At 48.8% G+C, this 13,513-nt stretch overlaps 1 protein-coding gene across 10 annotated transcripts in view; it reads left to right on the forward strand.

Annotated features, from left to right (window-relative positions):
- The window catches only part of SAMD4A (sterile alpha motif domain containing 4A), a 223,747-nt gene that overhangs the window by 199,369 nt on the left and 10,865 nt on the right, over positions 1-13,513 (forward strand). For all 10 annotated transcript variants that reach the window (XR_011488316.1, XR_011488314.1, XR_011488315.1 and 7 more), the window contains 3 exons: positions 1,049-1,167; positions 5,733-5,934; positions 7,261-7,387. Coding sequence is in view for 2 of the 10 variants with exons in the window: in XM_070469378.1 (XP_070325479.1) it covers positions 1,049-1,167; positions 5,733-5,934; positions 7,261-7,387 (448 nt within the window). In the remaining 8 variants the exon portion in view is untranslated. The remainder of the gene's footprint in view (positions 1-1,048; positions 1,168-5,732; positions 5,935-7,260; positions 7,388-13,513) is intronic.

The following is a 13,513-nucleotide window of genomic DNA, read 5'->3' on the forward strand; positions in this document are numbered from 1 at the left end:
CTGTTACTGCTCATTAGTCAGATCTGGTGGACTTATGACAGCACATGGACCACAGTTCTACACACTTGACAGGGAGTTCCTATATTGTGTGTGTGATCCTCACCCATCCAGAACATTACATGGCCATGACCTACCTGCAGCAGAATTCCCTGGGCACTTGCTGCAAACACAACTACCCTAGCCTCCTCTCGAGATCTATGAAATCAGGCTCTGGTGTGTGGGAGTCGGTCCAAAATCTAGATTTTAACAGTCTCCTTGGGGGGATCCTAATATATCCTGAATTTGAGAGTCCCTGCCTTGGGGACTTACAGCCCCATGAAGTCCTTCCCTGGGCTACACTGAGTACACGGCTGTACGCAGAAGGACACATGATATTGATGGGAGAGTGCTATGTATGGGGCAGTAGACGAAACCTCCCCAAACACCAATTTCACCAGAAAAGATTTGAGAAGACATCAGATCTATCCATTTTCCTAAGCCTTAGACAAAATTTAGGTTATGATCGGTGCACTGGGGTTGTGTAGCACATGGGGCTCGTAACTGGAGATTTCTCAGTAGAGTCCTAACACGTACAGTGTATACTCTGTGTTCTGAAGCCCTGAAGACCACTCCAGGCTGAGCACACACCATCAAAAAGATTGATTTTTGGAGTGGTTTGTCATTTCCATTGATTATGAAAATGCAGGGGGCCTGCAAAAGCCAAGGTAGTCTACAATCAATTTTGCAATTCATTCTTGGTTAATAAATAGAGTCCAGAGTGGAGTCAGGGGAAAGAGAAAGGAGGGTAGGGATCTGCCAGAAATGCAACCGAAATCGAGGATTGCCAAAAGCTTAATGCATGTACCTTACCAGGCACCTCCAATGTCAGATAACTTGAATTTTCAGTACAGGAGGCTCTCAAATGAAATTGACTGCTATTTGGACCAGGTTGGAAGCAAGGTGAAGAAAAGGCAACTGTAGGACTCCAATATTTCCCCTATTAATTGCATGTTTCTCCCTCTAATGCCAGGTTGCGTCACCCATTAAAAAGTCCTGTTTGTTTTTGCAGGCATTTACAGAGACACAGAAAAAAAGATTGTTGTCATGGAAACAGCAGGTGCAGAAGCTCTTTCGGTCTTTCCCTCGGAAAACCCTTCTAGACATATCAGGATATCGACAGCAAAGAAAGTATGTTGGGATTTTAGTCTTTGTAATGCATGGTGGTTCCAGGACCTCACTGTCTGCTTGGGTTCCAGGGTCAAGACTACACAGGGCATCATTACTTGTTTCTTAGAGTGTCCTCTGACAAGTTCAGACCACATTCCTTAAACAGGTGGGGTGGGAAAAAGGCTGTAGAGGGAAAGACTTCCCAGAGGAAGAGCTGAATGTGATCTTTGGCAACTCAACTTACATGGTCAAAATGATGTTATTAGTACAGATGGGTATGGAGTGGGGAGCAGGTACAACTTAATGAGTGCCAGCAAAACACTTGGTGGTTTATCCACAACAGGGGGCTCTGAAAGGACAAAAACAGGTTGTTCTCTCTGCACCTTAAGTGGCAGTGTAATTTTTTCTCCCTTCTTGCTGCAGACAAGCTAATTATAGTTGGTGGCAGGGTGAAGAGCCCAGTGCTAGTCTATTTTGGTCTGAGCTGCAATCTAAGAGTAGAGCAGTACCATTCTTGATTTTTCATAGTACTTCAGCTTCTTGGATGCAGTTTAAAAAAGCCTTGTTGTACTTTACAACCCATTACTGTAATCTGGTTTTAAATTGAAGAATCCAGTTGCATATTAAAGGTGAATTATAGTGCCAATCTAGGGGAGGAATCATGGGAAGGGGTGGAGTGAACCATTGAACAATAACAGGGCGTCTTGGGGAGACAAGAGAATGATGGTGCCGACATGCTGAAAAATCAACATCCTTTTTTACTCTTTTCAACATGAGCATATAAATAATTATTTTTATCATTTGCACCTAGAAAGTTCTGAATTCATTTCTCAGTGCATATGTAGAAGCTCTGTCTGTGTTGTTAAAATGTTTGGCATTTATTTGCATAAGTGTGCCTTGAAACATCACTGTTTTATAGTACTTCAGGAAGATAAGGCCAGTTGGAATTTGAGGAAAGTCTTCATTAAAAATTAATGTAAAAATTGAAATGTTATCATATTCCAGCATATATAACACAGTTATTTATTAAACAAACATTTAGCATTTGCTCTGTACCAAGTGGGTATCCAAGCACTTAAGAATAGTATTACATTTAATCCTTGCAACAACCATATGAGGTAGAGGGACTATTATTAACCCCAATTTACAGGGGAGTCGGGAGGCATCTAGGATTTGGACCAGACAGGTCAATGCCAGCGCCAGAGTCGGTATTCTTAAGCACTACAGATGCTGGGCCACTTTCCTGGTCTCCAGATGATGTGCAGAAAAGCCAGATGAAACAACATTCTGTTGTTTGGTCCCAAGCCTCCCTGGAGGGTTGGGCTGGACCACCGTGCACCTTGTGGATTCCTGGGGCCCAGATGAAAGGCCAGGCCTGCTCCTTAGCCTTCTCTCCTGGGGCTACCCCTTCCCTAGACTCTCCCTCTTCTTGTAAGGGCAGCAATATCCCCTAAGAAAGAGGAAGATCCACACCCCACTTGCAAACCAGGTCCTTGGGAGACAAGTTCCAAGAGAAAGAAAGAATTCAGAAGTTGAAGATAAACAGAGCTTTGAAGCTCTTTGTTCCTCCTCCCCCAAGTACCATCTGTTCGTCTGTCTGCCCTATTTTGTCCTTGGTCCACATCTGAGTGCCTGTTAACCTTTATTTCTCTAGAGTGTTATTAACTGGTGCTTGAATTGGGTTAACTCAAGATTTGCCGGATTGGACCTCCTTGTATTGATTAGAGTAAATGCAATCATTGATCATGGATGTTCAATTGGAAGTTGCTAAAGTTTGAGTTGTGGTGCTAGAGAAGATTCTTGAGAGTCCCTTGGATAGCAGAGAGATCAAACCAGTCAATCCTAAAGAAAATCAACCCTGAATATTCATTGGAAGAACTGTTGCTGTAGCTGAAGCGCCAATACGTTGATCAGCTGATGTGAAGAGCCAACTCATTGGAAAAGACCCTAGTGCTGGGAAAGATTGAGGGCAGGAGGAGAAGGGGGCAACAGAGGATGAGATGGTTAGATGGCATCGCTAACTCAGTGGACATAATTTGAGCAATCTCTGGGATTTAGTAAAGGACAGGGAAGCCTTGCATGCTGCAGTTCATGGTCTCAAAGAGTAGGACACGACTGAGCAACTCAACAACAACAAAAATTCTAGGAAATAATTTGTTTTCATAAATATTACCTCTGGGATCTTGTTATGCTATTAATTTTCTTCAAAGACTTGTTTTTCCCCATAATACAGAGGTAACTGCAGCCCAGCCCTTCCTTGAACTATCACAAATCCCAAATTAAGTGGTTCTTATTAATGTTATTTTATCAGTCTTTTCATGCATTTCAAGGTAAGGAAATCAGTTGGTTAGATGTAAGAAAGCAGAGAAAGATGCAGATGAGCAGAGTAAGAGAATGAGAAATGAAAACTTTTGTCACTGAGTTCTCGATGAAGAAAGAATGATTATTTCATTAAGCCTAGTGATCTTAAGTGACTTAAGCTTTCACTCTGGTTACCAGCAGTGGCAACCCTCAAAAAGTCTGACTTTATGGTAATCAACTTAGGACCCCACAGTGAGACCCAATGTCATTAGAAGGACACCCTAACCAAATTCTCACCTGCACGCAGTCTATCCCCAAAATGTTAGCTCTACCAGCTCCATGAGTCCTAACTTTAGGAGTCCACGTTTTCTCCTATGACTAAGCGTCCCATTACAGAAGCCTCTGCCTACATTATATTGCTTAAGAATATAGTCTTGCCTTCCTGGAAGCACAAATTATTTTAGCATCACTTGCTGACTGCTCTGTTTTGCATATGAAAAAACTTTTAAAAAATCCAACCAAAAAGGAAAATGAGCAAAAAAGCTATCTGCACTAAATAAGGAAAAGTCTTAGCAGAATACTAAATCATCTACCAGGTGGCCAAAATTCTGACTCCAAAAACCAAAGGATTGGTTTCTGTAGTTTAAAAAAAAAAAACAAAAACCAAGAAAACAGCCACTTGATCTTTGTTCCCACCTGTCACTTGTCCATTCTCCAAAGGAGGTCTCTCCCATTGCATGAAATTATTTCTCCTCCTCCTGGCCCAAATTTCCTCTTTCAAACCAAACATTTTAAACCTTAGTAAAAGAAGGAAGGAAGTGGAGAAATCTGAGAAAGGATGAGATAAGAGACTTAGAACCCATGAGTATCCTCCTCACCTCATGGGGATGAGCCTCTGACTGGAATCTGGTCAGAAAAGCCTAGAAGTGGTAAAACACAGCCCAAAAGTCAGTGCTTATCAGCTCACTGTGGAATTCTCTTCCCCCTCCCCCCTCACCGGGAAATTTAGGAATTCTGAGGAAGGACCCCTTTCTGAGATGAACCATGCTGATGATTTAGGTGCTCCACCGCATCACACACATCACGCTCTCTTTCTCGGGAAATAACTGATTTGCAGTGCCCCCACCCCCTCGTCATAGGGTTAAACTACGTCAGCCCTGTCTTCCTGGAGTCTCCTCACGGGCTTGGTAGGAACCTCCCCTGTGTGGCTGCGAAAGCAAGTCTGTTCCATCTTGTGGCCATTGGAGGTAAAGCATTTCGACTGAGACTTCAGTGAATGACTAAAGCTGACTCTTCTTGGAAAGAATGTGCTGGTTCCTGAAGCCCTGCTGGCGGCTGTGCACCCTCCCAGAACTTGAGGCCTGCCGGAGAGGACGAGTTCTTCAGCGCTGAGGTCACCGGACCAATGGGAGCGCGGTGTCTGAGCATGAGGCCACGGGTCCCCAGCCTCCTCTCTGCGTGGACCCTGGAGAAGCATGGAACCTCCGGGTCTTTCTACAGGGAGGGCCTGAGGAGCAGGGAGCAGTCAGTGTCCTAGGTCCAGGAAGCCGGCAACCATCATCCTCTTCGTTCTCATATCCCTCCTGTGAACCCGGGAGTCAGAGCCCCACACTTGGGGTCCGCTCTGCCATTTGGAGAGGTGATCATGAGAGCAGAGACTGAGCCATTCTCTTGTTCACCCTGCCTTTACTGCCAGGAGCTGTGCCATCCAGGCGTGGGACCTGCGGGATTGATGAGGACAGATGCCATCCCTTGTCCCAGGGAACTTACGTCCAAGTGGGGCCCAGAGGCCACTCTTCCCGAGTCTGCTGCTCAGACCGACAGCAGACAGACCGACTGTGGTGTGCTGGAAGGGGCCTGGATCCTGGTGCTGCCCCTTTCTTGCCGTGTGGCTCCTGGATGGACACATGGGTTCTCAGGGCCTGTGACACAGAGGAAAGCAGGCTGAAGCGCACACTGGTTAACTTCTGGGCTCATATTCCAGCACTGCCCCCAAATGGCTGTGTGACCTTCGAGACATTATCAAGCTCTGTATTTTACTTCTCCAACTGTAAAAGGAGTGCCTACTTCATAGGGTTGCCGTGAGGATTGAAGAATCAATGTAAAAGTCCCAGGGCACTTGATATTAGCTCTCAGTTCTTAGCTACCATTTTAATCATAGAGCCCTGATCCCCCCTCCCCCCCATAACGGTTAAAGTGTGAGCAGACCCCAGGGAGGCATCCCGGGGGCTGGGAAGGGCCGGGGGTGACTGATGACCTCTGTTCTTCTCTATTGACTCTCACAGCCGTGGCTTTGGGCAGTCCAACTCCCTCCCGACAGCCAGCTCTGTGGGTGGCGGCATGGGCAGACGGAACCCACGCCAGTACCAGATCCCCTCCCGGAATGTCCCTTCCGCCCGCCTTGGCCTCTTGGGCACCAGCGGATTCGTCAGCTCTACCCAGCGCAATACCGCAGCCAACCCCACCATCATGAAGCAAGGAAGACAGGTCTGCTCCGCCCCCGGGAGGAGGGTGGGCCAGCCAAGCTCAGGGCCTGAGGCTCAGGACATCCCCCCAAATGACCCGAAGGCGAAGGGAGAAGCGCAGAGGGGCTAGGTTGAAGACAGTTGCCCCTATGCTTCAGAGGTTTGTTTGCAGTTTCTCTGGGAGATAAAGCAAGGCCATGGCGGCACCTGGCACCATGGGGATTTGTTCTAAGACCACTGTAAACCTGGGGGCCATACCCAGAGTGGCCATTAGGAAGAAATGAAGACCTATTTCATCTTTGCCTTGATCCTCAACTTGCCCTAGCAGATCCCAGTGCCTTCCAGGTTTGGCTTCCAGAGGAGCCTGAGCATCTAAGGAGCTTTCTTAGCCTTTATACCTGAGGCAGATAATTCCTTTGACATGGTCCCAGCTGTGGTGGAAAACCCTACAGGAAGGGAGGAGACTGAGAGGCCGTCAGTCAGTCAAGGCCACGCTGCCCAGAGGTTCCCGCTGTGGGATTTAGAGCCAGCGTCAGTCCCCGGGCTTGTCATCTCAGGAGTCCCTCCCCCGCACTTGCACCCGACGCCCCCCACCCGTGTAGCCCCTGCGTTGTGGGGCTCTGCGGGTGGGGGCTGGGATTAGAGGGACGCCAAGTGAGTCTGAGGTTCTGGGTTTGTCATGAGAAACTAAAGGATGACAGCTTGGTTTTAAAAAACAGGAAACCGTTCCTGGCAAGACAGGCAGGATTCACTCCCCCGGGGAAGCAGCCCAGGGTAGGAGAAAACCCCAGTCTTGACCATTGTGGGAAGCCACCAGATGGATCCAGGAGGAAACCACCGCTAGGACACCCGCGTAATAACAAACACACAAGCTGAGTTGTGCCAGCTCGTTGCCAGCAGAGAGGTTCTTTTTTTCTCCTTCTCCCTTTGTAGTAAATTGTAAGAACCTCAAAGAGAAAATCAAATGAGAGCCCTGAAATAGTTTGTGCTCCTCGCTGCAGACATTTATAGAACTCCCCCCATTTCCTAGAAAAGTGATAGGAAAAGCAGAGACAACAGTAGGGATAAAAAGAGTTTTGGAGCCAGCGAGGGAGATTGGTGTCCAGATTAAGCTGAGGCTTAGAGAAGAGCCTGGGGCTGAGGGGTAGTGTTGAGTAAAATGAATGGAATCTAAAGCCCCTCTCTCTAAATAAGCAGACAGATTGCGCTGGCCTAGGAGCTCTTTCCCAGAAGTTAGCAGAGAGTTCTCCCAGGGTATCTGCCTCCTGGATTCTGGCTGGTGGCCCTGCTCTCATCCCCACCCCCAGGTGTCTGGACTAATGGGTTCTGCTTCTGTGTTTTTCCCTAGAACCTCTGGTTCGCCAACCCCGGGGGCAGCAATAGCATGCCAAGCCGCACCCACAGCTCTGTCCAAAGGACCCGCTCACTGCCTGTGCACACTTCGCCACAGAATATGCTGATGTTCCAGCAGCCAGGTAGGCCCCAGCCCTGCACCCCTCGTTGTCCTGTCAGGGAGGCCAGGTCACCAAAATAGATGCCCCAGTGAACTCAAGCGGAAAGTGCTTAGCCTCGACTGCCACCTTGCATTCTTTTGAGCTTATAGAAGCCTTTCCTTTTTTAAACCATGCCTTGCCAGCATGAATAGAGGCTTGTTGGCTGGGAGCCAGCACACTGAGCCCCAGAGTTGGTTGCGATGTGACACAGGGGTATTTTGGATCCTAGTCATATTTCTAGATTGATTAACCCAGTAACATCACTGGAGGGCTTTTGGGGGAAGTTGGGAGGGGTTCTATGTAGAGTGTGTATGTATGTGTGGTTGGTATGTACATAGGGAGATGTGTAGATAAAGAGAAAACTCCGTGGTGTTGATGCTGAGAGACCTACCCCTGGTTTGGGAGTGCTTTGCACACGTGATTGCTGGTCCATCCATCTTCCCTTTAGCTGGTTAAAGAGCAACCTGGTGTGCACCAGGGACCCTGAACCCAAGGCCAAGAAGCTTGGACTCCAGCTGCTCTTGGTGGGGATTGATAGGAGATTTTGAGCAGGGGGACAGGCATAGAGGAATGAAGAGTGAGCAGGCTGGAGGGGAGGAGGGGAGGCCACCAAGGGGTGGGGAGGTGCCAATGGCAGGAAGCCACCAAGGCTCAAGGTACGTCAGGAAAGAGAGGGACGTCGGCATGCTCCAGATGCTGATTTAAACTTGCTTCTTGACTTCTAGAACTCCACCTATTTGCACACCCTTGTTTTAAAGCTCCTTTTCTTCCTTTTGATACTTGATATTTTTCTTCCCAGGAAAAAAATACTTGATAGAATTTGGGGGCTGTGAAGGCCTGATCCAAGGTCATTTAGTCGCAGCCTCTGCTTTCATGTAGAATTATGTATAATTTACTCCCAATAAAAGAGACTCTGGAGACAAAGTGAGACTCTGGAGACTCTGGTCCTACCATCAGCTGCAGCCTTTCCAGCTCCCTTGGGCCACGCACTGCTACTTCATTCAGCCTGAGCCCTCCACCAAGCCGCTGCGGAACTCGTTGTGGGACTTGGTATCCTTGCGGTTTGGCTCTCTTAGCTCCTTCTACTTGCACCTCCACCCTCTCTCCATCTCTTCACCCTCTGCTCCCTGAAGTTCGCCTCCAAGAACCTCCCATGCCCACCCAGGTCACAAAATATGAAGACATCTTGGGCACAAGATCTTTCACCATGAATGAATAGCTCACCCTGACCCCAACCCCAGGACGGCAGCCCAGGTACCCTGGCATAGCCGACCACTCTCCTCTGATCCTGACACACGTGTAGCCTTTTCCATTCTTTCCTACCTCTTTTTCCCTCCTTGTGGCTCTCTTCCAAGTCCTCCATCATCCTGTTTGTCCCTCATATTAATTGATCAGACCAAGCCCACTGGGAAGAGATGGGCCATCTCTGGGAGAAGAACCATTTGGGTCTGTTAATATGAATCCTTCATTTGCACTTTGTTTCCCCTCTCTGTTACACAGCAATGTTGAACAGTTGGCTTATGCACAGGTCAACTATGACCCTAAGATCGTTTCCACTCTCTTCCCGTGAAGCTTCTTATTCCCGTAGTTAAAGAAGCAAACACTACCGAACAGCTTGTAAGAAAAAGTGACTATCCCCCTGACCTCCCTTCCCAGCCCATAGTCCCACCTCCCAGAGGCAGCACTTAACAACTGATTTCAGTTTTCCTGGTAGTTCCCTGCAAGTCTCTCAATAATGTTGTTTACATGCTGCCGGACTCAGAGCTCTGGAACCCTTGGGTTATTGTTGTTGTTGTTTTAATCAGCCTCTCACCAAAGCATGACAAACCCACTTCCAGCAAGGCCTTGATGAACCACAGCATTTCTAGTAACCATGGCATAAGGACAGGGCTGCTGCATATTTCCTGATTGTAAATACAAGTGGTGCAGTAGTAAAGAACCTGCCTGCCAATGCCAGAGATGTAAGAGACATGGCTTCAATCCCTGGGTCAGGAAGATCCCTTGAAGCAGGAAATGGCAACCCGCTCCAGTATTCTTGCCTAGAAAAATCCCATGGACAGAGGAGCCTGGTGAGCTACAGTTCATGGATTCATCTGAGCACAGCAGCAGCAGCAGCAGGAGCCACTCCTAAGTCCTGCCCAGCACCCTTGGCCCATGTGAGGTGGCTCTTCCTGAGACATGACAGTGAAGGGTGAGGCAGGACACTGTTGTGAAGGGAAAAGAGGCTGCAGAAAGTTCCCTCCTCCTCTCCAGGCACAGAATGTTCATCCTCAGCCTTTGCATCTAGGACCCTAGGGGTCAGGGGCTGGGACTAGACCATAAGCATCAGTGCATTCCAAGGAAGTTTTGATTCTGTGAACTTAATCCCATCAAGATGATGCAATGTCTACAAAGAATAAAAAAGACTGGGATCTAGAACCAGCCTCAATATTGTATGTCAACTCATTAGTCACCTTGCTTGATCTTCAGGACGCTTCCTTCTTTCCTGCGGAATCTGTGGACCCCTTGGAGGCCAGGGTAGGGGTGATTCTTCACTTCACTCTGCTGTGGACAGATTTGAGATGTTTCCCCGGACAGGCCAGGAGAGCCATCAATAATCGTGGCCCCTTGCTGGCCTCTGGGATGAGTAAGAAAGATGAAGCTGGTCCCCCTCAGAGTGAGGGCTGATACCATCACTAGAAGGGTGACGAGCTCACAACCAATGTGGTGCCTGGCCAGAGGGGTCATGTTCCTCCCAGAGGCAGGGTGTTTTCCCAACTGGAAAAATAGTTTGGAGACTGCTCACAGAAATGACATCATATCTTGGGAGCAGATCCTGCTGACTGGGGCTCCGCCACTCTTGGGATCAGAAAGTATCTCCGAGGAACGTGGGCGTGACACTAAGAGGCCATGAGGCTCTTCACTGCCTGGAGAGCCTGACAGGATGGAGCAGGCGGGCCAGAAGCTGAGGAGAAGCACCAGAAGGGTAGACTGGGCAGCCTCCCTGAGCACCTCGTCCTTCCCCTGCACAAAGCCACGTGCAGACGACCTTTGGTACTAGATCACCCAGATGTGAGGCAGTGCTTTACATGGTGGCATTGCACGATGTGAGGTTACCTGCTCTGCATCGCAAGCCGCCCTTGTGCAGCGGCTCACGATTGAAATCCTGCCATTAGAATGCCTGAGAGCACACTGCACAGAGCTGTCATTATCCCTTTCCTTGTGAGTGTGAGCGAGCTCCAGGTTCCTTCCGGAGAACTGCCTTTAGTGAGACCAGGAAAGAGAGATTCATCAGTATACTAGCTCCACAGAGGATGGAAGGCGCTGCCCCGCGGAGACAGAGGCCCGAACAGGGACCTGCTTGAAGTACCTGATCCACGCTGGCTCCTTCCCTTCCAGTGAGCCCTGCTCAGGATGGGCAGATGATGGGCAGGGAGGCTGTCACGTGCATCACTTCTGTCACCACCAAGACCCCAGTGGGGTCTGTGCCCCCAACATCTGACAGTCAAATTCAGAGAGAGCGACTCAGGGTGAGATGATGCAATGCCATCTTGTACCATGTTCTCCTCGTCAATTTTCATGGAAGCGAGGGTCCTGGGGGATTTCCCCAGTGCTTAGTCTCACAAGTCTATGAGTGAGGCCCCCCAAGAAGCACTGCATTATGCACAGCAGACTCGGGCTGCAGCTGGTTCCCATGTCTCTCCACCACCCAAGCAGGTGTGGGGTTCTCTTTTCCTTTCAGCATCTCTCTCCCCCTTTCCTCTTGGTTCCCACCTTGCCTTCATCTCCCTTACTCCTTTCATCACAGTCAGCCAGCTCCCACTTCTGCATTCTCTGTCCCTTCCTCAACAGACTGACTTTCTTGACTTCTCGACTTCCAGCAGTGCCACTCCTCACTTAACCAGACTCGAAGCCCTCCTGGTTACTCAGCAGAGTGGCTCCAGCTGTAGTTGGCAAAGTGAGATTCTCAAGGTGGCTCCGAGAGGGCCCCGACCTGTTCCTTATTCTAAAGTCCTGAAGACACTGACCTCTTTTACCTCAGTTCAGGGACTCGGAGAGCACAGCAGAAGGGCATGTCGGGTACCACAGTCATGAGCCTCAGCTGCCACGGCTGCTTCTGTCAAGGAGGAGCCATGTGGAGGTCCCCAGGTGGACCCTGCAGCAACACCTTGTTCAGGTTGAGCGCTGCTTCCTTCCAGAGTCCTCTTGACCCTGGGCCTGAGCAGCAGTCCGTGTTTTTGTAGGACTTCTAAAAAGGCAAAGTTAAAAGTCCCCCTTCAGCCTCAACTCTGGGCATCCTAGAACTGGGGATCCTCAAGTACATACCCTAAATCCTGGAATGGTCTGGTGGAGAGGGGAAGAATCCCTCATTCTCAGAGATGCCACCTGAGCTAAGGAAGCAGGCCTGCTTGGGCAATCACACAGAGGGCTCCGAGTCTTATTTGTCCTCCTGAAGACTCAAAACTACATCTGCCTGGTCGCTTACTGCTGCGGGGGCCGGGATAAACATGATGAGCCCCTAGGGTAAGCAGGAACCAGGACAAGAGTTGGCCTGTAGTTCATGTGGATCTGTGGGCAGGAGTTGCCCAGATACTTAGCCAGGGCTTTCAGAGTGCTGCCTTCTGAGCCAATCATGGCTGAGGGCTCCCAGCCTGAGATAGAAGCTGCTTTTTACCCGGCTGGTCTCCCTCTATCTCGTATGCGCGGGGAGATGCCTTGGACCTGTTTTTATCAAGTACACAATTAAAAAGTCACACTTAGGAAACTCTGTTGTGTGAACATATAGGCTTCTCCCAAGACTTAGAATTTTTCAGAGCCACTTCGAGACTGGTGGGGGTCATGACTCCACTCATGTCCCCGAGGGAAGATCTGGAGGATTAAAAGCGAGCATGCCAACTTGCAACCTAAAAGAGCAGCCACGAAGGTTTGGAGATTCTGGAGCAGAGAGCCCCACATTTCTCAGCCCCCTGTTTTTGGAACACGCAATCCCAGGCTTGGAAAATGGCATTTTGCTGTGTGTTGGCAAGAAATCCTGCAGCTGAAACACTTCTCTCCAAATGTCGAGCATCTTTATTTATCCAAATCTCTCCACAGTGTTTGTTTAAAGGGGAGTGCTAGAGAGTAAACTAAATTTTACAATGAGCATATGGATGGCTATAATTGCTAAGGGTTTTTTTATATATATATTTGCTAACTAGCTATATATATAATTGTGTTTCTATTTTATAGATTTCACACCCTGAAGGCTGCTAATTTTTGCATGCATATGATTTTCACATGAATGGATGAAAATACTAAAATACTCTTCCCTGGATTGTCTAATTGCCCCAACCCTACTCTGAGAGCAGGGGTGGGTGGGGCCAGGGAGACCCGTTCTCCATGGCTCCCAGCTTCCCTGGAAGCCCAGCCATCCTCTGTCTGCTCATGAATTGGCAGAGTTGTCTTTCGAACCCATGGATGCTGGAACTTGTGTCAGAAAGAACTCTCTCTGCTCTTCAGTGTTCCTCATAGTGATCCATCTTGCCAACCTTCTCTTTGAGAATTTTAAATAACAGAAACAACATCTGCCTCTGAATTAGCTGGTAATGGGGAACTTAGATCGCAAAGGAGACCTAAATGTATAGCTCATCCAGGAAAACAAATACCTTGGTTTAGCCATTGGTTTCAACTTCCTCTCCCACCAAACCACCAACCTCATTTTTCATTCCTTCCCCGGCTCTGGCCCCAAGCGCCCCCTAGTGGAGACTCTTAGGAGCCAGGAAGTGGCCTGCAGCTGGGGCCTCAGGATTCTTTCCTGACTTTGCAGGCAGAAGAGCCGAGGCCCAAAGAAAGGGAAGAACTTCTCAGGGTCACATGGGAAGGCAGCGGCAGTGCTGACACTTCCCAGGCACTCAGAACACATCCCACTGCGGGGTTTTTTCTGCCCTCCCCCATGGAATTTCACAATTTTGTCTGAGTTTCACAATAGCTGTCAGTTTCCTTCTATTTCTTGCTCCATCTTTTTCATCACTCAATAGACATGTATGAGGTGTGCAGAAGGCCATGTCTGGGTATCGTGGGAGAGTCAGAGAAATCTGTAAGCATCATGGTGACGATGGTGGAAGTGTCTGCGAGGTGCTTCCAAACTAG

This window comes from Odocoileus virginianus, chromosome 6 (assembly GCF_023699985.2).
Source record: "Odocoileus virginianus isolate 20LAN1187 ecotype Illinois chromosome 6, Ovbor_1.2, whole genome shotgun sequence".
Classification (NCBI taxonomy): domain Eukaryota; kingdom Metazoa; phylum Chordata; class Mammalia; order Artiodactyla; family Cervidae; genus Odocoileus; species Odocoileus virginianus.